General features: G+C 44.4%; 2 protein-coding genes across 2 annotated transcripts; both read right to left on the reverse strand.

The window, feature by feature from the left end:
• Positions 1-1013: 1013 nt before the first annotated feature.
• Positions 1014-11132, reverse strand: sf3b2 (splicing factor 3b, subunit 2). Its single transcript, XM_029117513.2, has 22 exons — positions 10944-11132; positions 9933-9979; positions 9786-9845; positions 9254-9481; positions 8984-9046; positions 8747-8873; positions 8090-8190; positions 7324-7432; positions 6969-7072; positions 6331-6531; positions 6086-6205; positions 5856-5936; positions 5511-5738; positions 5197-5346; positions 4883-4972; positions 4576-4683; positions 4358-4465; positions 3837-3979; positions 3564-3665; positions 3368-3467; positions 2092-2283; positions 1014-1515 (listed from the first exon to the last, which is right to left on the reverse strand). The coding sequence occupies exons 1-22, from the start codon at positions 11071-11073 to the stop codon at positions 1444-1446; spliced, it is 2664 nt and encodes an 887-aa protein (XP_028973346.1). The 5' UTR covers positions 11074-11132; the 3' UTR covers positions 1014-1443.
• Positions 11133-16703: 5571 nt separating this feature from the next.
• On the reverse strand, positions 16704-22399 carry LOC105030134. Its single transcript, XM_034290832.1, has 10 exons — positions 22341-22399; positions 22089-22221; positions 21930-22009; positions 21576-21612; positions 20940-21181; positions 18487-20699; positions 18125-18366; positions 17687-17797; positions 17314-17446; positions 16704-16855 (listed from the first exon to the last, which is right to left on the reverse strand). Exons 1-10 carry the CDS (start codon positions 22397-22399, stop codon positions 16704-16706), a joined length of 3402 nt encoding a protein of 1133 aa, XP_034146723.1.
• Positions 22400-24312: the final 1913 nt, after the last annotated feature.

Consider the following 24312-nt stretch of genomic DNA (forward strand, 5'->3'; position numbering starts at 1 on the left):
TAGATGATTCATGGCAAGGTTTATCCGCTGTGTTTAAGATATATTATTCATAAGCTGCCAAATGATGTCGCGTCATCTCCACAACAATACCCAGCGTCTCCAGTCCACATAGTTTTTTAATGAAGGTGGCAAATGCATTAAATAAGAGTTTCTGTCATCCTATTTAAACTCATCACTTATTATTTAAGCAATATTGATGATGTAATGTTATCTCCACAATGGCCAGCGTCTCCAGGCTACGTAGATTTTAATGAAGGTGACAGATGCATCAGAGTTTGTATCATCCTGCTTAAACTCATCAGTTGTATATTTAAACCATATATCTGAGGCAAAATTAGCATACATTGTGACATTTGTCGTGTGTGAATGAGTGTAAATAATATGGTCATTTAGCAGATGATTCAATTTCAACTATGCCATATGCAGTTTTTTATTTTTTATTATCGGTGCATATGACGGTAGTATTAACGGGAGCTGAGGGATTGTAGTGGGCTAACATACGCTAGACTGACGAATCCTGGAAGGGTAATACAGAACGCCTGCTAGGCGGTGTGGTTCAGAAGGGCCTCACAAGCAGTGTCCGTGTGTGTGTACTAGTGACCAAGTCAGCATGCTGTTACTGCAGATATTTAGGTCAGCGAGTGGTTCCCAGATATCAGATGAGTCACACTGGGTCCTCTGTTGCCCCTCTGCGGACTACTTTAGTATTGCATTTTGTTATTATGGCCGTCGGCATTATGTATGCCGGTAGACTTGCAGCTTTGCTCAGGCTAGGTAAGAGGCAAGTTCATGCTTTTCATGTTGGGTATGACTGTGAAAGCATAGGCCTGTAATCAACTAGTGTAAAAACGGTCAACGTTTTTACACTAATGTAATTACTATATCAATGAAGGTTTACTTTTTGGCACTGCAACTGGTTTTTGGCCAATTAACAAATTTCATCTTGGGGGGGAAAAAAATCTTAAATGTATTATTAAATTGTCTGGACAAGTAGATAATGACAAGCGTCACAGTAAACTGGATTGACACTGAGTCTTTTATTTACAAAAAAAATGAAATAGAACTACATGAAGAAAAAGAATAACAGGAGTCACATAAGACAGGCTAGAAGGGTCACATTAAATGTTGATTATGGCTGCCCCAGACACTTCTCGCCAATTAAAAAAAATTAAAATCACAAAAACAGGGCTCTGGGGTCAAGTTTCCACTAGGTACAAATCTAAGATCAGCTTCCTCTCCATCAAACCTAATCTTTACCATCTGTGGTGGAAATGTAAAACTGAGCAAAGATATACATCTAGTGGCAACTTCACTTTACTCGAAAGAGACCGTAATAATGGGTGCAAGTGAAACGCTTCGGATGGTCTGGCATTCAATTTGGAGCCGTCCCGTTTTGCCTGGCCTCAGCACTTCCCCTACTGTCCTTGTGCGGCTCGCGTTGGTCTAAAACTTGAACTCTTTGTATTTCTTTGCACCTCCTCGTGTGTCTTGGGGTTGGGCCTTCCTCTTCTTTTGCTGAGAGGGAAAGAGGAAAAAAAAGGTTTATGCTGTCATTACAACAGGACAGTGATTTCAACTTCCTGCCCCCACCCGCACCTCTTCTTCTTTCCCATCCTGCCCCAACATGTGGACATAGATCTCTGTGCCATTGAGTATTGCACAGGCCCTGATGTGAGGACACACACACACACACACACACAGCGCCCCCCCCCCCCGTTTCCACCCCACTTTCACTCTCAAAACACTGACATCACAGCCGTATTCAGATCACAGGTATTTACAGAAATATGGTTTCCTCAATCCAAAAGTGGAATACAGGGTTTGAAATCAGTAACAGACAATGCAAATGGCCCTTTCCTCATCCACTGGAGTGTCTGTGCTTCTGCCTTTCTTTAGAACTGAAAACATTCCATAATAGTGCTGGCTTGCTGCGGTTTTTGGCATGAGGCACAATCAACCAGAAAAACCAGTCTAGTACTGTGCTAACCCACAGTCAACCCTTCTCAGGAAAACCTGGGGATAACCTGAAGAAGAGTGTGGTCAAACCAGGAGGAAGAACCCTGACGGGAACACGGTCCTGCTGCGCCTCACCTTCTGTTTCGCGGCGTGCTCGGCCACCATGTCGCTGAAGTCCTCCTTCTCCACCTGGGCCTCCTGGTTCCGGACATGCTCCTCGTATTTCTGGGTCATGGCCATGGGGTCCAGCTCCAGCTCCTCTGGGGCGAGAGCCACCTCCACTCCCTGGGACTCCTGGCCTCCGCCTGCCTTTCGACCCGCCATCGCCTGGGGGGGGGGGGGGGGGGGGGGGGGGGGGGGGTCAGTTAAAGATGCATTCGGGGATTTCTGGCCAATGCTGGGGCCAAAAAGGGGCCCCTGAAAATTGCACACTGTCATGTAGCTGCTGATATCTGTCCCATTACACACACACACACACACACACACACACACACACACACACACACACACACACACACACACACACACACACACACACACACACACACACACACACACACACACACACACACACACACACACACACACACACACACACACACACACACACACACACACACACACACACACACACACACGCTGAAGGAAGGGGAAAAAAAAAAAGAGGTGTTATTCGAAAAAGTCCCAGAATGCCTCTATCAGGGACACCTGAAATGGCAGCCTATTCCCTAGGACAGGGCTACTCTACTCAAAGCCTGGGGATCCAGAGGTACTGCTGGTTCTTTTCTACCTGGTAGTTCATTAGTGTCACCTGGTGTCATAGTCCTGGGGACATTCAAAGTACTACTCTCATGAGAGTATATTTTGGGCATGCAGCTGTACGCTTTGACGCAGAATTCCCTAATCCATTGTTGAGGGGGGGTAATGTGTATAACAATGCAATTCTAAGTGAGTATGCATGAGTTTGTATACAGGCTGTATATTTCGGCAGTAGTATATGTGAATAACTACATACATATGGGACTGTATTTGGTGTTTTTATCCACATATGTATTCCAACCTACGTGCTGCCCTTGTATCCCTACATCAGTGGCGGAGTATGCCTGGAATGTCTAGCATTCAGCCAGGGGTTGATTCATGACAGGGATGACAGCTCCAGTCCCGGGCGGCCAAAACATCACATTTTTATCCTCTACTTCTAAATAAGGAATACCAGGTGAGGGGAATTTACTACCAAAGTAGAAAAAAGAGAAATGGTTCCTCCCTGATTAATTATCTGGCATCTCCAAAAATGTGTTTAAAAAAAAAACAATTTCTATGAAAACAATTTAAAAAAGGGAAAGAAAAGAAATCCTTTTGAGCCAAGGAATGTCCCAACGGTTATTCCCAGTGTTGTGCTTGTCGGTCATACCCCTGAGACGTCATAGATGTGTGTGGAGGCCATCATGGCTGCCCCTACGGCGCCGGTCCTCCTCTCCGGCAGCACCGTGAACAGCTGGGGAGTCTCATTCCTGCACAGAGGTCGCACAGAGGTCAGAGGGAGCCCGACAAATGACAGAAAAACGTGACCAATGGGCACCGGGCAGCCGAAGCAGGGCAGCACTCACCCATCCATGGCCTCCTCGATCTTCTTCTTCCTCAGCTCAATCAGCTCAGGAGTCTCCATTCCGGCAGGCACCGACGAGAAGCCCCCGGGAGTGATTAGGCCGCTGGAACCAACAGAAAGGACACACGTCAGCATTTCATCGCATTGTAATCAAGTTGCTCCTCTCACACCCTGCCGACGGCGCGGCGCAAGGCCTGACAAATGTTTGCCCTCGCGACCACAGCTGGCTCCGGATCAGAACCAGTCCGGTTTGGATGTGGTGTTGACTGCATACCTGTCTGCCGGCGTGAAGAAGCCGGTTTCGTCTGGTTTCTCCTCGTCGCTCTCCTCCTCCTCCTCTTCCTCAGACGACTCCTCGTCCGAAGGCTCCAGTTCACCCCACGGCGTACGGTCCACCTCCTCCTCCTCTGCCTTGGCCTACACACAGACAAGCGTTACCATGTTACCAGGCACGTGTCCTGGTTAGAGATGCACCCATAGGAACATCATTGGCATACAACCACAGCCCATATTCTTAGAGCTCTTGCATGAAGTGTCTTCATGATGCTTTGAATCTCAACAAATGTTTAACTTTGATGATCAAATTTACACTTCTATATATTGACACCTGACATACTTAGGAATTTAAGCACAATTAAAAGAAAAATGGTATACACGTTCTGTTTCCTTTCGGAAATGGTACATTACACAATGCCTGAATGTGCATGCTGAGAGCACAGTCATTACCATCGGGGCACAGACATTACCATCGGGGCACAGTTAGGTATCTAGATCAGATTGAGGTTGGAAGTCTACCTGGAAGTCCCCGGCGTTGGTCCCGAACACGTCGCCGTACAGGGGCTTGCCCGTCTCGTCCACGGGGGGCTTCCCCCAACCGCCTGCGTGGTAGCCAAACGAACAGCTCTGGAACAGAGAAAAGGGGGAAGCTGTTCTGAGCACCGCCACACTGGAAAGTTTCAGCACAGCGTTAGCGCTGTCGTGGCGTTCAGTGACGGTGTCGTGTCGGGGCTTACCTCAGGGATAGGGGCGTTGAGCCCGGGGATCTTGAGGTTGGGATAGGAGGGAGGGGGGCCGTATCTCTGCATGGCGATCAGCCAGGGAGGGGGCACCTTGTGGGAGTTCTATAGAGGAGGGGGGAGGGGGACATTACAATTTCATCCAATACAATTAGTATAGCTCCATCCCCACCAGTTTAAGCAATCAGCTGGTAGCGGGATATCTTTGAGTTGTAGGCTTCCAAGTGGAGAATGACGCTAAGAGAGATGGCCAGGGCAGACGTGGCTCAACTAGAAAGGGAAATAGCACTGGTGAAGAACGTACCGGCCCGACGGGCATGCCCAGAGCGATACGCAACTCATCGGACAGATCCCCTGGTTTCTTCTCCTTCAGCCTCGTTTCAAACTCTTTACCCTGAGAGTAACAAAGAGAAATGGTTTTCCACCCTGGTCTCATTCAAAGTCAAACCAAACACTGACTGAAATAAAGGTAATCTGGTAAGGTGTTCTGTGCGTGTATGATTGTATGTGTTGGGACATTCGCACCAGTCCAGCCTTCTGTTGTCTGTGTATCTGGATAGAATCGAATGTACCTGGTCTATTAGACAAACTAGTTAGGCGGAGGCCAGGCAGACTGACCTCGTAATACAGGTCTCCGTGGATGGACAGCTTGGGCTTCATCTGCCACTTGAAGAAGGCGTCGTGGAGCTTCTGGTAGTCGATGTCGATCTTGCCCATCTTGGGGCGGACCTTCTCCCTCATCTTGGTCTTCATTGTCTTGGCGTCTTCCTGTGACCGGGACACCAGAGAACACGATTAAGACTTAACCGAAGAGAAAACGCGTCGACTCCAACCCAGCGGGAGTTCAAAAGCGGCGCCTCGAGCGTACTGGGTCACCGTCTTTTGCCTGGAAAACCCGTGGGTTCACCACAACATCTCCGACACCAGCCTACCTTCTCCTGCAGGGCCTCCCTCATCTCCTGGATGCCAGTCCTCTTGATGAACTCCGGCAGCTCGAACGGGGGCTTCTCAATACCCCTCTTGCCCTGGAGGTACTTCCTCTTGAAGCACCAGTGGCGGGGCACGGGCACAGTGTTCCTGGTGGCCTTCAGGTGCACAAGGAGCTTGGGCTCCTGGGCCGTCACATCGTGCATCTCCACCACGTCTGGGCGTGCCACCAGCTGGGGGGGGGGGGGTCAAAGCATACACAAGTTTTAGGCATGAGAGAAAGTACCACTCCAACGTAATCAAATTCTGCGATGTCCGGTTAGGAATGAAAGCCCAGCTTCAAGCGTCACCTGTTTGAGTTCAGCAACAGTTAACCTGTTCATCCTCCTCAGCTTCTTCTTAGACAGCTTGGGAACATCTGGTCTGATCTCCTGTGGAGACACACACACAACGTTGAGGAGAATGACCCTGTTGTTCCGTCCCAGTCCTGAAGGGAGCTGAACAACCACACCCCAGCAGGCGGCTCGTACTGGCAGAACAGATTGATCGGACGGGGGGGAACGTAGAGGTGAATACTGACATCGTCGCTGTCGTCACTGTCTTTCTTTTCCTCCTCGAAGCCCTTCTTCTTCAACACAGTGGGAGTCTCCTTCTCTTTCTCTGGCTCCTTCTCCTTCTCTTTCTTCACGTCATCAGTCAGCTGAGAGCAGAGTTAAAGACCATTTACTCCCACAACCCCATTAAAAATGTGTTGCATAAAATCAATAGGAAAAATCAGTAATGAATCCATTTAGCCTGGAGGAAGCTTTTAAAGGCCACTCTTACCTTGAAAGCCTCAAAGATCCTCTTGAAGAAGATGAAGTTGGGGTTGTAGATCTCCGGTTCCTCTGTGACGTACTCAATCTCCACCTCGGGCTCCTTCTCCTTCTCCCCGCCCTCCTCTTTCTTCTCCTCCGCCTGCTCCCTCTTCTCCTGCTCCCTCCTCTTTTTGTTCTTCTTCTTCCGGTTCCTGCGCTTTCGGTTTTTCTGCGAAGGCCGAGTAGGGAGTAAAGAACAGAGTTGGCTTCATGTCTTACTCCACACACCGACAGTGTGGCAACTAAATCAAATCGATCGATCAGGTTATCAAAACACTTCAGCCTAACAGAGTAGAAGCAATGAGTTGTGAACATAGAACTAATCTCAATTATTTACACAGGTTTCATTATCACATTATTAGTCCTACTGAGTCCAATACAGTAAAGCAGTCAACCAATGGCCAATTACCTGTAAATTCACCTGCTCACTGGCTCACAAGTCTAATGGGCAGACCCCTCCTGATGACCCGCATGGAATCACGTGATACTTAACAGGAAGTCTAATACAGTTGACTACTTAATGGATACATAATGGATAAAGTCCTCAATGGCGCGGCCCATTGTTGGCCACTGTATTCTTTAGTGTAATGAAAGAAAAAGGCTCACATCTTTCTTAGAGAGATAGCTTTCATCGTCCTCAGCCTCAGACAGGACAGGAGCGGAGGAGTTGTTCATCTCCATCTCTGTGCTCTCCTCCTCCTCCTCCTCTTCTGGGAGGGGTTAGAAAACAGGGAACATTAACGAACCAGTTTGAACTCCAACGTTTGGACCCAGGAGTGGTAGGATTGAAAAACTTTGAATTTGAGGATACCATGACTGTACAAGATTTAGTTTAACACACATGGAAATATATTTAACAAATGCATATAATAGTTGTTCGCTTGGTTCATTCACTGCAGTAATTTATTCAAGAATTATGCATGCTGATGAATAACCCCAACATGCAGTTCCATGTTCTGACCTGCGGGGGCGGTGCTGAGCTGCTCCTGTCTTATCTCCTTCAACTGGAGGATCTTCTCCAGGGCCTGAGGGATCTTAGGGCCCACGCCCACCTCCTCCCCTTGCCACACCTGACAAGACACATTAGACATTAGGGCCACATAACGGACAACCAGAGGGAGACCTGGAGACATCAAACCATCGAGTGAGACTGAACTAAATTCTAGTAGTGAACAGGCTTAATTTCTCCAGGCAGTCAAAATCTGATCTTTCAACCGGTTATGCCAGGTTGATTGTCTGATTGGTCACAATAACCAATTCCTGGGAACCCAGGGAAGCCAATAGCCTCTATCTCCTGTGAGCCGGATCCGATGTGTGATCAAGATGTTCATTTGTTAGCAGGCAAGTGAAGCAGAGCACCTTGTGACCAAGGCAGTCCTGCCCGACATCCGACCCCTCCACCCTGGGCAGTAATGAGCCAATGTGCAGCCTCCCTGCAGGACGCCGTGACCAAGATTTGAACTCCTGACATTAATGAAGCAGCGCTAAGCCTCGGCTGCATCACTTGGGAGCCCTCGGCAGAGCTAAATTAATTTGGCATTTTTCTCACTTTAAAATTTATTTAGAGAGCCACCCATGTAAATGGAATCTGCTTAATGACACACGAGCAGAGAAGGACCCGTCTTTCCTGGCCTCGTCCCCTCAATTTGCATACTATTGAAAGGAAGCCGGACAGGAAAATCAGATTGAGAAAGCCCTTGTGTCGGTCGGGTTACGTTGAGTTGTACCTCTCTGGCGTCCTCTCCTGGTGGAGGGGGGACTCTCTGTCGCTGTGTCTGCATCATGGACATTCCGGGAGGGGGTGGGTTCATTCCACCAGAATTCAGATCTGCAAAACGACAAGACCAAGCTCTTAACACCGGCGTGGTTATCAATGCCTGACGAGTGCCTTTCCCCCACATCCCCACAGAAAATGTCTTATACATTCAAACGCATCCTGTCAGTGTTTAATGTTTTATGCGGTAGGTATTTTAATTGAATCATTTTTAACTAAATATAAGATCAGTCAAGTATGACAAATGAAAGGGACGATGGATGATCTTGGCAAAGGAGGGGGGCAGATTGGTGGCCAGCTGATGCAGATCGGAAGGATCCGTTTCTAAAGGAATACAACCGGGGAAAAGTTGTACCAATTTCAATCACGGCTTCTCCCCAACTCACACAGACTTCACCAGAGGTCCTCAGTACTCAGACCTGGCTGGTAGTAAACGGTCCTGGGTAGACTGGCTAACGTGGGAAGACTGACTATCCCAAACGCTCGGGTGATGATAATATTCAGCCACCGCGGGCCATGTGTGTGAGACTATATGTTGTCTGGTTCGTGTGACCGTCGGTTCCCCTTTAAGGGACAGTCCAGTCGGACTGGGCCACGGGCGCTGACTGACTTCTCATCATGGGGGGCATCACTCCGGGGGGTCGAGAACCTGGGTCGGACATCCGGGGGCCCGGTCCCGCGTGCTGCATCTTGGCCATCTCCTGCTGCTGCCTCTCATGCTCCAGCATCACCGCTGCCTGGGACGGGAGACCCAACCAGGGGAGGAGAGAGAGCCATGTTAGCCCGGCCATAACCCGAGGGACAAGCACTGCGATTTAACCCCGACTGGTCACGGCAGACGGCTCACCCTTTTCTGCTGCTCCAGAAGCTCCTGTTCCTTCATATGCTCCTCCATGGCACGGGAGTCCCCCTAAAACACACACGGTCAACACTGAATCGATGTGCCGACAATCCAGCACCCGCTCCAAAAACCCTTTGCTCCCTCCCCGCCTCGAGGGAAGTCGTACAACGGGGGGAGTGCTTCACTCGGGGCCCCTGGATAACCACCTAAGCTGGCCTGGGGCCGTGAACCCACAGAGCCCCGGGGGAGGGGGTTGAATCGGGTCGCGGGACGTACCTGCTGCTTGGCCCTCTCCTCGTGCTGCATCATCATGGCCGCCCGCTGCTGTGCCATCTTCAGCTGGTCCTCCTGGGAGAGGCCGGGGGGCATGCCGGGAGGCTCCAGGCCCAGGTGCATCCCCGGAGGCGGGGGCCCCCCGGCCATCATGTTCATGGCCTGGAGCATGCCCATCCCGGGGGGCATGGGCGGCATGGGCATCGGAGGCATCGGGGGTATCCCCGGCATCTGAGGAAGCGCAGGAGGGAGCGTCGGTGAGAGGGATGCCCGTTCGGGGTTGACACGCGTTTTTCTCTCACTGTGCGGCGTGACGTGGGAACCGGGCCTCCACCCGCTAACGGAGCCTAGCTCGATTCTGACTGGCCCGTTGGGGTTAGCAAACGACAGCTCGCACAGTGAGGGGAAAACCTTGCCTGTTCGCAACAGACGGGACCAAGGTCGCAGAGCTGATAGTTTCATCTAATACCATTCTGATGTTTCACAGCTGCAATGGTTAGCTATCTAAAAGCCATATGTGTGTGCTGATGCTGACCTGCGTGGTCATAGGTTTGTCATCGCCTCCCAGGCTGGGCTTGCTGAGTATCATCCCAGTCTGAAGGAGGAATATACATCTACAGATCAGTAACTCAACTTGACATACTTCAAATATAATACATTCAACACACACACGCACACAGACCTGCATCATGTACCCCTTCAGCCTGTCCAGCATCTCCTCTCGAGGACCTAAGAGATTTTGAAATGACCAAAGACTGTTATCAAACAATAAACGTTGGAAAACAACAAATACTGACATTACAAATCATTTCACATTGGCGAGTAGCCAACCATTAACCATTTACTCTGAGAGGCTGCTACATCCAGCTGATCGCTTAGGTCTTTCCAATTCAGCATGTGAAATAGGTTTGCTACTAACAGCCTGTGCATTTGGTGAGATTTACATGAACAGGTTGATGTTCTTATGTCGGAATCATGGACAGCTACTAGTGTACAAGATTCTATATAGCAAGACTGATATCCTGTACCTGACCGGGAGAAACTAGCTCTCACTCCTCTGTACATATCCAATCAAAATTATTCTAAAGGGACAGCATGAAACCCGTTTCCCTCAAGCTTAATCACACAGCGCAGAGAAGTGAGTTCAAATATAATCTTTGAGGCCCAATTCAAATTAAAATGGAAAACTATTTTCCTTCGAGACATCTTATTGCAAATTGTTGAATTGCATTGATTCGTTCCAGTAACTAAACTGAACGACATCAAATAGTTTCCATTTAAAATTAAACTCAGCTGGTGTCCATGAATTGAAATGGGTATTAAATCGCGCTCCAAAGAGAATCACACCTCAATAATTAAGTTATTAGGCTGCTGGCTGTTAGCCATCAACCAAGGAGACGTTAACTTAACGTTAACGTTAAAATCCTATTTATATGGCTTTGTACTGTAGTGTACTGTAGTATTAGCTTTTAAGTAGTAAATATTCCATGTTTAAACGTTATCCACAATTCTGTAGATAGCTAAAGTAGTGAGTTAGCAATGAGTTTGCTCACCGCTTTCTTTTGGGCCTGCTAGCTAGCTAGCTAACTTGTTCGCCGCGTAAGGTTAGCTAGCCTGTTAGAAGCTAGGTAGCTAACGTTACACAAATGCACGCATACGTTTATTCAAAATGTGCTAGTCGTCGGCTTCTTACCCATGTTGGGTGCTCCTAGCTCGCCGAGCTTAGCTGCAAGCTCCGCATTACTCCATGTATTCAGGGCCGCTACAGAGCTCCCCAAGTCGGAGGGCATAGGTTCGGTCCCTGGCGGTCCATCGGATGCCATGTTGAAAGTCTACCGATCAATGGTTCTCTACAGAAACAACAGACACGAGAGCAACGATAACACCGCACTATGGGAAATCAGAGGTATGGACTTGTGGGTATTGTAGGCTGGAGTAGGAGGAATAACGTCGCGTTTTGAAATCAGACCCACTAGGGTGCAGCACATCCCTCTATAATTCCCTGGTTGCTAAAACGCTACATAGTTCACGTTCAAGTTGGCCTGCCCTGCATATTAGTTTATTTATCTCCGCGCCCACAAGTTGTTGGTCAATACATTAACCTGAGCTGTATCTGAAGGAAAGTGTATGTATTCTGCCAGTGGTTCAAATGAACGATAGAATTGTTACTCAGGCCTTCTTGAGTCCTTTAAAGTTACACAAAAGCTTGGTGCGTTATCACATTTTTGCAATCAGTGATAAACAAATTACATTCATTATAGCAACGTCTGTCCAATTATCAGTTATAGGCCTATACGTCTTTATAACCATGCCTGGCAGACAGCAAACATAATCATCTGTTGGAGGTATAGAGCCATAGAGCGCAGCATATGAAGCCTGCTAGTGGTGTTGTAGAACTCTGTGGCCAGCTGTTCAAAAGAATGAAAATGTTTTTCAAATGAACAGTAGTGTTTCAAGTCACTCATTTGTTATTGAGTATTTTTAACTTAAAGGGGAATAACTCAACAATCAACAATTTGTCAAAGTTCATGAATCTCTAAGTAATTTTTATACAGTCTCTATTCCCGCACTTCTCTCACTAAAGCCTCTGCACACTGCCGGCTCACTAGCGCTACAAAGAGGCATGCTCTCATTCATTTCCAATCAGAGCCAGCAAATAACGGCAACAGTGGGCTGAGCTACTCTCAGAGACAAAATATCCCAGCGACAAATTGAGAGTAGAAATGTTCTAAATTGTATGCTAAGTCCCAGCGATCGGGCAGTGACGGAGTTCGGCGACTACCAATGGCAGGGTAGATGTTCTCTGTAGTAAATATTTTTGAATGTACATGCGGAACATTTCAATGTTAGCGGCCTACATGTCTACATTGTCATAATGCGCAATCTGAATTATAGATGAATAGATCCGGGGCAGTTTTTTTTGGAGGGGGTTCAATTTGAGATACGGGGCTATTCATAAAAGATCCCAGGCCTAACTACGCCACTGCATTAACAGCACAGCTGACGTCGCATTGCATTCCTCCCACTGAAACACAATACCTATTGACCGAGGCAGAGCACGGGCCCACACTTCACCAAACATGGGCCCTCCACCTACTGCAGGCCCTGGTGCAACCGCATCCCCTGTATCCCCCATAGCTACGCCAGTGGTTGTGTCCCCTTATTCTGATTGTCGCTGGCATGAATTTGGAAGACATGCCACAGCCAAGCTCACTGTGTGGATGCAAGGGAGGGCTCCCCAGAGATTTAGCAATTAGCGAGTTGAGCGAGCGGGCATTGTGCATGATATAATTTATTTATGGAATTCATGTTCCTACCTACGGTATATTTGGCCACAAAACGTTACTAACGCTACTTCCAAACTCGGGCGCGCCGTTTCTTCTTAATTTATGCCAGACAACCAGTCAACCAGTGGCAATGGTTGGAAATGAATGGGAGCATACTGTACCTCTATGTAGCGCTAGCGAGCGGCCAGTGTGCACAGGGCTTAAGGAAAAGCAAGGTCGAGTTATCTGGTTATATTGCATAATTATTTTTTTTGGAATAATTCTATTATTATTCGAAACTTAATTCTCTATCGGGCATTGTTGCGGAACGGCTTTTTGACTGGTGAATAATTGCAAAATATTTTGGGTAAACATTTCGACCAAATCCTAGATGATTTGTCATTTACTCCGACTGTACATCACTTGAAGCCTATACAGCAAATTATGTCTTTGATGTATGCTTTGATGGAGTCAGATGTTAGGAGCTTACTGATGAGAGCTGTGCTACTTGGGTGGTTAAATGCTAGCAAATTCACATTCTTTGATCCACCTACCTGGTGTCAGAGTCCCCACCTCAGATAGAGGTGCTGTTACCAGAAACATTTTCCAAAGCTCCACTCCATGCCGAAAGGATTCGAAGACTCCTTCAGAGCTGCTGATGACATCAGTGCTTGACTGCTGTTCCAACATTTTAAGTAGCGTCAATAAAGTGCATTTTATCATTTCAATTGTTCTTTGGAATGCATTAGTTTAGTGTAACAACATCACTAAATGTTTGCATGTGATATAATTTAATTCAACCTTTTTCACCAGCTTGAGTCTCATTGAGGTTATGTGATGATATGACAACAAAATGTTTAGGGAAAAATAAATTATTAAAAATAGTTTGATTACTAAAATGTCACAAAAGTAATAACAAACACGGTGCCAAATCAAATAAGTCCCCGGTTTTCAATTCAGAAATGTAGTCTTAGTACGGAGCCATGCTCCGAGTTATCGTAATACGTGCAGAATGTGGTTTAGCATTGTCTTTCTGAAATTAGCAAGGCCTTCCCTGAAAATGAAATAATCTGGATGACAGCATATGTTGCTCCAAGACCTGTATATATTGTTTCCGCATTGATGGTGCCTTCACATGTGCAAGTCACTCATACCATGTGCACTAATACACCCCCATACCATCATGGATGTTAACTTTTGAAATGTGCTCTGATAACAAGCCGCATGGTCCCTCTCCTCTTTTGCCTGAAGGATGCTGGGTCCATGATTCCCAAAAATAATTTCAGAATTTCAATCGATAGACCACAGTACAATTTTCCAATTCACCTTAGTCCATCTTATATGAGCTCGGGCACAGAGAAGGTGGCAGCATTTCTGAATCTTGTTATTACAGTTGCGCTCAAAAGTTTCCATACCCTTGGAGAATTAGTAATATATGTACCATTTGTAAAGAAAACATGAGTGAGCAGGTAAAACACGTCTTTTATTTTTTATGGGATTCACATTCAACTTTAGGTCATAACACAATGGCACAATCATAAAACAAATCATTGCAACACAAAAAAAAGAACTGACCCCTGTTCAAAAGTCAGCATAGACTTTTAATACTGTGTATTGCCCCATTTAGCCTCAATGACAGCGTGCAGTCTTTTGTAATAGTTGCCTATGAGGCCCCGAATTCTTACAGGTGGTATAGCTGCCCACTCGTCTTGGCAAAATGCCCCCAGGTTGTGCAAAGTCTTTGGTCATCTTGCATGAACCGCACATTTTAGATCTCCCCAGAGTGTCTCGATGATATTAAGGTCAGGAGACTTTGATGGCCACTCCAGAATCTTCACCTTTTTCTGCTGTAACCACTGAAGGGTCAACTTGACCTTGTGCTTAGGGTCGTTGTCGTGCTGGAAAGTCTAGCTTTAGTGCTGCTTTAGTGCAGAAGAATGCAAATTATCTGCCAGTATTTTCTGAAAACATGCTGCATTCATCTTGCCATCAATTTTCACAAGATTCCTGTGCCTGTAGAGCCCCCCCCCCAAACATCAGTGAGCCACCACCATGCTTCACAGTGGGGATGGTATTCTGTTCACTATAGGCCTTGTTGACCCCTCTCCGAACATAGCGCCAGTGGCATCATTAGGCCTGGGCGTCCAGGGCTATAGCCCCGGCTGTTTTATGAATAGCCCCGGATTTCAAATTGACCCAAAATAAATAAATAATAAAAATTGCCCCAGATCTATTCATCTATAATTCAGATCGCACATTATGACAATGTAGACATGTAGGCCGCTAACATCGAAATGTTCTGCATGTACATTCAAAACCTTGTACTTTCTGTCCCAGGTGGGGCAGGAGGGTGGGCTAAGCCCCAACTGTATTGTGATGCTAGCGACACCCCTGCATAGCGCTTATGGTTGTGACCGTAAAGCTCTATTTTGATCTCGTCACTCTAAATTACAGTGTGCCAGAAGCTGTGAGGCATGTCAAGGTGTTGTCGGGCATATTATAACCAGGCTTTTTTGTGGCATTGACGCAGTAAAAGCTTCTTTCTCGCAACTCAACCATGCAGCTCATTTTTGTATTATTGTCGTATTGTGATCATTTGAAACGACCACACTGTCTTTTTCCAGAGCAGCCTGTATTTCTCCTGAGGTTACCTGTGGGTTTTTCTTTGTATCCCGAACAATTCATCTGACAGTTTTGGCTGAAATCTTTCTTGGTCTACATGACCTTGGCTTGGTGTCAAGAGATCCCAGAATTTTCCACTTCTTGATAAGTGATTAAGCAGTATTGACTAGGATTTGCAAAGTTTTGGATATCTTTTTATATCCTTTTACATCTTTATAAATTTCCATTACCTTGTTTACGCAGGTCTTTTGAAAGTTCTTTTCTGCTCCCCATGGCTCAGTATCTAGCCTGCTCAGTGCATTTACGTGAGCGCTAACAAACTCATTGACTATTTATACACAGACACTAATTGCTTTTGAAGTCACAGGTGTCGGAAATTCACCTTTATGTAAACTGTTGATCAGGGCCATTTGTGTGATTTCTGTTATCATTGTGATTTAAAAAGGAAACAAACAACTATGTGATAATAAATGGCTTCATATGATCACTATCCTTAAATATAAGATTTTTTTTTTTGCATGATCAGTCATATTTTCAAAATCAATGCCAAAATGTCACAATTTCTGCCAGGGTAAGCAAACTTATGAGCATGGTAGAGTTCTAAGTTGCATTTGTGGATGCAGCGACATACTGTGTTCACAGACATTGGTTTTCAGAAGTGTTCCTGAGCCCGTCAAGTGATGTCCGCTACAGAACCGCATCTGTTTGTAATGCACTGCCGTCTGAGGGCCTGAAGATCATGGCCGTCCACTATTGGTTTTTGGCCTTGTCCTTTACGTACAGAGATTTCTCTGAAGTCTATGAATCTCTTAATGATTTCATGTACTGTAGTTAATAAGATCCCCAAACTCTTTGCAAGTTTACATTGAGAAATGTTTTGAAATGTATGCACTATTTGCCTATGCAGTCTTTCACAGAGTGGTAAACCCCTGCCCATCTTTACTTCTGAAAGGCTTGTCCTCTCTGGGATAATCTTTTTATACCCAATCATGTTGCTGACCTGCTGCCAATTAAATTAATTAGTAGTGAGATGCTCCACAAGGTTATTTCTTTTAGCATTTCACAATGTTTCCAGTCTTTTGTTGCTTCTGTCCCAGCTTTTCTGAAATGTGTTGCTGGTATTAAGTGGGAAAATATATTTTTCAAGAAACAATAACATTTCTCAGTTTCAACATTTGATATGTGGTCTTTGTACTATTTTCTATTTTGTATAGCATTGTAATTATTTGGGGGAAAATGTACTTTTCAGGTGGCAGGATTTTTGGTCATGGTTGACCTGTACTGTGTATTTATAATGTGTTATATTTTTGGTCTTCATAAAATATTTGACATTTGCTTTTCATATAATGGGAGATTGGTTAATGGATTTTTCTTGAGAATTAATATACTTACAACATACAACATCTTGTCTATATTCATAGTAATTCCATTTACTACTAACATGTAATTACTATTTAAGTGACTTGAGCATGCAGTAAAACTACTAGAGACATAAATAAATGCAATAATATTAAATTAAATTAATTGTTTATAAAACCACTGCACAAATCAAAGCAGACATGTTTCTAGTCCTTCTTGCTAGAAAAGCAGCTGATTGGTCTGAAGAAACCCCGGAACATGGAGAGCAGGAATGGACATTTACGGGACTGGGACCCCTGGGCAGCAGAAGGTGGTTTGGGTGTTGGGTCCTCCTTTGGTGGAGATGTTGATAGAACTTCTGGAACCAGCATTGGACCATCAAACTCAGCATAAGTAATGTTTGTCATCTTATGATTTTACAGAAACACCTACTGCAAGGCATAACTCCAAAAGTAGTGCTATATCGAACATTTGATAATGTAAACCGACACTTTACATCCTTTATATCCAGTCCAGTCTGAGTCAGCCACTTCATGATGCAAATAGAAGCTAACCAGCTATCCTATCACACTAAAGGAACTGCCTTGTTCTGCTTCTAGTCAGTGCAGTATCTTTGAGACAGCTCAGCTGGTCTGTACTCAGCTGTCCCACAAAAATATATTATAGTGATTGGTGCTAAGCTGCACACGACACAATGGGGGAAGGTGTTGCAGCAGACCATTAGTAAGTAGACTAAGCCCATTGATTTAAGCTTATAGTGCCAGGAATTTATTATTGGCTAATGAAGGCAAAGTTTGACATAGTGTTCAAACTGACTTTCTGGGAATTTGGTCAGAAGTGTTTGGGAATGAGATAACTTACCGAGTGAAATACGAGACTGGCTGATGCATTTGGTAGGCTGCACATTGTGCTGAGATTGGTCCACTGGTTCTGTTCTATTCATAAACACCTGTTGGAAAAAACATGATTACATCAGCCTGTCTGTAATATATCATAGTCAATAAACTGTAGATAATATGTCCGCCCTGCTTCGGTCCCAAATAACATATTCCTTAAAGGCTGTACTACTTCTGACTAATCCCCATAGGCACTATATAGGGAAAAGTGTATCATTTGAGACATACTTGGTCTGTAGGTTAAAATGTAGCCCTGTCTTTGAGAGACCATACACAAACAGAGTGCTGTTCACCTTGATCCTGATCTTGGGTATTTTAGGCATTCTGGTTAGGAAACGCCACATCTTTTTGGTAGGGAAAACATCTTTTTCCGAATGGTTCTTTGGTTTCCCGGTTCTTTTGAACTGTTGACACAATGCATCAAGATGTCAGAGCCTGTCCATACACAGGTTTCCAATGTTTTATTAGAAGCAAATGAAAACTATTGGAAATGTAAATTAGATGTAATTGTAACATACAAGCAAACAACAATAGAGAAAATAAAGATATTGAAAAACTACAGACAATAGTACACTATATTAGACCCATATTTTAGGCCTTATTAGGCCCATAGTGTACTAATGCACTATAAACGGAATAGGTTGCCACTAGGAAACATACTGTACATGTTTTATTAAAAAGGTTCGATTGCAGCCCTTTCTTTGAGAGGGAATTACCAAACAAAGAATTACCTTGCTGCTGATCTTCATTCTGGGAAGGCAAAACCACTTCCAGGTCTTATAAATCTGCTTTCCTCCAGCAGAAGGCAGCTGAGACATGCCATCAGCATTGGCATCAGATGGGTTAACATTCCTGGTCAACAATTCCTCCACAGGTCCAAGACTGTCAATATCACTGTCAGTGATGTCACTGGCGATGATGCTTGTGCTTGAGGTAGTTGGACGTGCTTGTGTTTGCCACCTGGGCACAATAACTATAAGAACAGGACACAGAGCACAATGGATGTCAGCAACTTCGGGACACATCCACTAATGTTTACTTTATAGGAAACAATGAGAAATATTTTTTATAATTGAAAGGTATTTTCACTCACCATGCTCCACTGAGGACGAGGACACCTCAGTCAAGCTGTCAAACACTGGTGGAGTCATCGTTTTGGTGACCTGGTCCATGACACTGTTACGGGTAGTTGACATACCCAAGACCTGTCCATTGAGACTCCTAACGGACGTCTGGGCAAAGCTGTCTATGGAAATGCTTGTAGGGGATGTTTTCCTCTGTGTTTCATTGGAAGAGCATGCGTCAGGCAACTGTTCAAGGCTCTCCAGAAGGGAATTTAACATGTTTGTGGCTATCAGACATTCCTCACGTGAACTCTCAGAGTTGACAACTCTGGACTTGATCACCTTAAGGATCTGACTGAGAGTCTCCTTTGCAGTTTTTCCAAAGTCTCTACCTACAACGTTTCTGAAAAATGTATTTAGCTTGTCCAGGGTTTTTGCATACATCTTTTTGGAACCTGAACTAACGGCCTCCCAGAACATTTTGCGACCTGATTTTGTACACGTGGAGGTCTTATTGACCTGAGACACTTGACGCAGGTCTGCAATAATACCTTCAAAGAGAATGGAGGATATAATTGCAATATTCCTAGGGGAAACAGACAGAATTTCTGATTGTTCTCCAAAACTGGGGATTTCATTCAGTGTAGCAGTATATGTTAAAGCTGCATCCTGAATGACCTGAGTGATATATTCCTCAGCTTTGATGATATACTCTTCCACTGGTTGACTACAGTTGATTTGTAAATCATCAGCTATGAGGTCCTTCTGAAGAATGACATTTTCCCCTGAGAGCTGTGGATGTTGGTAGACAATACTCTTGGTGACCATCGCAGAAGACGGGAGAGGTGAATCAATAAGCAAAGACCTATATATCATTGATTTGGACAACTCTGGATGGTTTATCAAAGCAGCTTCCTCAAAAATATCCAAAGGGCCCTGGAGGATGTCAGCAACATCTATGTCCTCAATTGTCTGTAGAAGAGTTGAAATAAAATTGCTGGCTGCCAGGTTGGTTTTGGATAAAGTCTCTGAAGCCGAGTTAAGACTCAACTCATTCTCAAGCTCTGTTTTGATCGCTTGACAGACAGCTGTGGTAGTAAAAGCCGAGCAGGAACATAACTGCTTCAAGGTAGAGTCAGAAAGAGATTCTGACAGAGATGTCATGGGTTTGGTGGAGAGTTGACTATCAGAAACAAATGTTTGGAGTTTGATTGACACTTGTCTGATCAAGTCCCCAGCAAAAGAGCTCATATCTTTTGTTCCACGCTCTGCGTGGTAGGAAGGAGAACTGTGTGGCCTTGATGGACTATCCAATAATCCACATTCATGCAGGACATTGTCAAATACAAGGTCTAAAACCTCAGAGGACAGTGTTGTCATGCTGTTGTCAGTCAGAATCTTACTTGGATAAACATCTTCGTTCAAAGTCTGATCACAAATGCGGTTGTTCGACTGACTGCGGACTAGAGGAACTATATTGGTTTCATTTGAACCTTCGCCAAAGAACTGTGCCATCCTGAGCTGTAATGTTCTTAATACCTTTGATTTGGAAATGTTAATTACTGGGTCTCTGTTGGACAGTTTGTTGTCTGTTCTACTGGCTGGCCTGCTGACTGAGTTCTGAACCACCAGGCTTTGTATTTCTGATGAAATGGCGGTGAGAAAATAATAGCTGGTCGCTTGTCCCTTTTTTACTCTGTCAGCTTTCGCATTGAAGATGCTGTCAATGACGATTTTTATCACTTGTCCAGCCAAAGGACCCAAAATAGACTTGAGTTCCCTCTCTACTTCCAAGGTAGACGTGGGGCTGCATGATACGTCCTCCATTGCATGAGAGTTCATTATGTCCGTTGTCATATTTAGCATTTCTTGAGCCAACTGCAGGCTGACTGAGATACTAAAATTATCAAGCCGCCGAGTTCCCTGATCGGTTCTTAGAATAAGATCATCCAATTTACTGTTTAGAAGGCTCACAACAAACTCCACAACACCTATCAACAATCTGCTGTCTGCTGACATTACAACACTCCTGCTCTTCTTCTGCCCACTCAACCTGAATGGCTGTGGGATATCACCCGGCGACTGGCCTCTCTGGACCATGTTGAAGACAGAGTCTTCAGAGATTCCAAACATGGACTGCAGAGGTGCTGACTGAGGACTGTGTCCCGTTACTATGTAGCTACCCTGAGACGAGGAGTCATACAAGATCGACTCATCTTCCCTCAACAAACAGCTCAAGGACCTACAGGAATAAATGGCACATGGCATAATGGTTACACAATTATCCCAGTAATGTTGGGTACAAATTCAACCTTGTTATTGTTTCTTAAATTAAACTCAAACCACACTCAAGATATTAACATGTAGGTACACATTTCAGACTGGTTGAGTATGAAATGGATGGATATTGGTACCCGTAAAAGGCATAGAAATAATGTGTGTGAAAAGACTCCCTCGGAGTGGAGGGAATGGAGGTACATACGATTGACTGGAGCGGTCAGATGTGGGGGTGCTGGATCTGCTGGATCCCCCACTATGGCTGAATGTGACACTCCGGTTGAGGAAGGTCACCTGTCTCGCCTTCTCATATCCTGATAAGGAAGTGCTTGATGAATCTGAGAGCTCCATGTCGAGGTCAATCGCTGAAATGACAACAGGGGCCGTAGACTCCTTCACCAATCCTATGGTGTCCTTGCACTTGGCAGAAAGGTCTACTCTGCTCATCTGCAATGTTATTGTACATTATTAGTAAAAGGAGCTGCACTAATATATTAGTTCCATAAATACAGCTCCGGAAAACATTCAGAGACCACTGCACCTTTTTCCTTCCTTTCCAAAAAAGTCGAAAAGGAAAGTTTTGAGTGAGGAACAGAAGGGTTAAAATTAAGAGACCACTGCAGATTGAACGCTTCTGTTCCTTACTCAAAACTTCCTTTTCAACTTTTTTGGAAAAGAAAAAAATAGGTGCTGTGGTCTCTTCATTTTTTCCGGAGCTGTATAGTGGTCATTTACGTATCTTAAAGGAGTTGCAGTTGCTCAAATATGTATTTGGACTATACAGTATGGTCTGGTCCATATTAAAGACATTAACTACTCAAGAACTGACTGTATAACTCACCTTCACACACACATTCCTGTTCAGTTGTTTCCATTGTCTGTAAAGTAAAGAAATAGACAAGTACACAATAAATCATCTTTAGCTATGTTAACATGGAATTAGGTAACAGTATGTTACCTCATTCTACAGAACTACATTTAGGTAATTTTGCAAATGCTCTATCCAGATCAATCAAACTAACAACCCAGGCATTTTAAGCGTCATGCTCGACCAACGGAGCTATACAGGAATCAGAACTGGAACTAGAACCATTGGAACGAGGCTACACTCAATCAATCCTGGTTGGTTCTTTGGTTGGTTCAGTCCTATTACTCATATCTAGGGAAGCTGGGTTACACATAAAAGGCAGCTTACTTGTCATCCATTTTCTGCTCCAAGGCAGACGATGGAGCCTGGGGGATTGCCAACCTTGTACTGGAGGTCCCAACTGCACTCTGCAGGGACGACAAAGCAGAGTTAGGCTGGAATTCACCCAAACAATGAAGTTATGAATGTAATTGATATAAATCCTACCTTCTCTGACAGAGATGGGATGGCATCATCCAACTCAGCCCGCATTTCAGTCTGTTCTTTGACCTCAAGTGACTGAATTGGCACAACTGTCTCTAGAACAGCCTCATTCAACTTGGTCCACCTCTCAGCCTCTCTGTGATTATTAAATCCAAATTATTCTTCAAAAGACATTCTCATTGAACTACTTCAGATGATTTTCAGTATAATCTCTCCTAGTTCTGGGTATCTTAAACATGCCACACTAATCCTTACCTGGCTTTCTCCTTCATAGCCATGTCACTGAATGGGTGATCAACATCTTCTAATACCATATTTGATGGTTTGGTAATTCACTCTGTTTTGAAGTCAAAACAGGTTGTTAAATCCAACTGATGTTAAAGTCCCCAGCTGCAGTAAAATGTATTTTTATTATTTATTCATACACATGCTGAGGAGTAGATTGAAGTCAGAAATTCCCCAAAAAGTGCAAAAGTTAAAACTTGGCTGCAGCAAAGGTTTGGGAAAGCATCTCAAAGGATGATACCAGAAGCTGGGTGATGTCAATGGGTCACAGACTTACTGCTGTTGTTTCAAGTGAGGGATTTGTTACTAAATACCGTTGTGCTCAAAAATGTGCAAACCCTTGGAGAATTGGTCATATATGTACCATTTGTAGAGAAAACATGAGCAGGCAAAACATATTTATTTTATTTCTTATGGGATTCATATTCTACAATATGAATCCCACATTATACAACAAACTCATTGACTATACACAGACAATAATTGCCACTGGTGTGGGAAGTTCCCCTTTAATTGCTATTCTAACAAGTGTGTGTCACCTTGTGTGTCTGTAACAAGGCCAAACATTCAAGGGTATGTAAACTTTTGCTCAGGGCCATTTGGGTGATTTCGGTTATCATTATGATTTCAAATGGAGCCAAACAACTATGTGATAACTAATGGCTTCATATGATCACTATCCTTAAATAAAAAAGTTGTTTAGCGTGATCAGACATATTTTCCAAATCAATGCCAATATTTCACAATTTCTGCCTGGGTATGCAAATTTATGAGCACAACTGTACTTCAAACATTTTACAACTTGAATTGCTCACGTACTCTGATAATACGGGAGGGTGGAAATCTGACAGTCCCTTTATTCTTAGTTGGTAAAACATATTTGTTCAAAATGGTCATCGATATTATAGGTGATAGTCTGTACTTCTGCCATATTTTAATCATATGTTTATACGCCTTGTGTAGGGTCACCAGACGTCCCCGTTTTCCGGGGACAGTCCCTGTTTTGGGGGGCCTGTCCCCGGCTGGAGCGGTCCCCGGAAAATGTCCCCGTTTTCAACTATGCGTTAAAAACAACAAAAACAGCAAAACATATTTTAATTGGCAAGAAACACCGGGCAGTAGAGCCTACCGGTTGACGTTTCAATCGCGCTGTGCTTGAGAAGGGGGCAGCAGGGGGCTGCTCGCTATAGCAGCATAACTCTTAGAATAAATACTCGCTAGCGCTAAGTTTAGAGAAAACTGCTCTGGATAACTAGGCCAGTGAATCTACAACATCACCACAAACGTCTGTTCAAGACAGGTTTCAATGAGATACTAGCTACTGTAGTGATGTTATAGTCACAATTGATTAAATAGATAGATGATCTGCTCTTTAAGGTTTTAAATAGGCTATGGTAGTTAACGTTAGCTATGTAGACTATGTAGGCTAGCTAGGTTAGTTAGCGACTGTTATATGGTTGAGGAAAGAGGAAAAGGTTAAGTTACGATTACAGAACCTTCCAATTTATTATTCCAAACAATGTTTTTGGGATTAAAAACAAAAATGAGGTAAGCAATGGTAATCTGTTAACCAAACTATTTAGCGTAATATAGTGTACTATTCATAAAATTAAAGATTGGAGGAAGGAGAGCGTGAGGTGGAAAGGTAAAGAGAAGGAAAGGAAGGAACACAAGTGAGGAAAAGAGGAGACAGATTGGAGAAGAAAATCTTAATAAAGTAAAAAGAATGACACATGCAGTCCTGAAGAAAATAGTCCTGAATTCTTCTGAGAAGTGCACAAATGGTCGGTATAAGTATATTATGTAGTTACCAATCTCCTCTCATTTATTATGTTAAGTATTGACTGTAGTGTATCTATAATATAGCTAGTTCTTTTTTATATCACAGTGTGCCTGCGAGACTAAATACAGTATACTGGAATTGTGCCCTTTTTGTATTTCA

The sequence above is a fragment of the Esox lucius genome, chromosome 24, assembly GCF_011004845.1.
Source record: "Esox lucius isolate fEsoLuc1 chromosome 24, fEsoLuc1.pri, whole genome shotgun sequence".
Lineage (NCBI taxonomy): Eukaryota > Metazoa > Chordata > Actinopteri > Esociformes > Esocidae > Esox > Esox lucius.

Excerpts from the sequence above, each read along its gene's own strand:
- sf3b2 (XM_029117513.2), bottom strand. The coding sequence starts at position 11,073 with ATGGCATCCGATGGACCGCCAGGGACCGAACCTATGCCCTCCGACTTG. Across the intron at positions 4,466-4,575 it reads TCAACGCCCCTATCCCTGAG|AGCTGTTCGTTTGGCTACCA; the intron begins GTAAGCCCCGAC and ends TCTCTGTTCCAG. Across the intron at positions 3,980-4,357 it reads CCAACGCCGGGGACTTCCAG|GCCAAGGCAGAGGAGGAGGA; the intron begins GTAGACTTCCAA and ends GTCTGTGTGTAG.
- LOC105030134 (XM_034290832.1), bottom strand. The coding sequence starts at position 22,399 with ATGGTATTAGAAGATGTTGATCACCCATTCAGTGACATGGCTATGAAG. Across the intron at positions 21,613-21,929 it reads GAGCAGAAAATGGATGACAA|ACAATGGAAACAACTGAACA; the intron begins GTAAGCTGCCTT and ends TTTACTTTACAG. Across the intron at positions 17,798-18,124 it reads GAATGAAGATCAGCAGCAAG|TTCAAAAGAACCGGGAAACC; the intron begins GTAATTCTTTGT and ends TTGTGTCAACAG.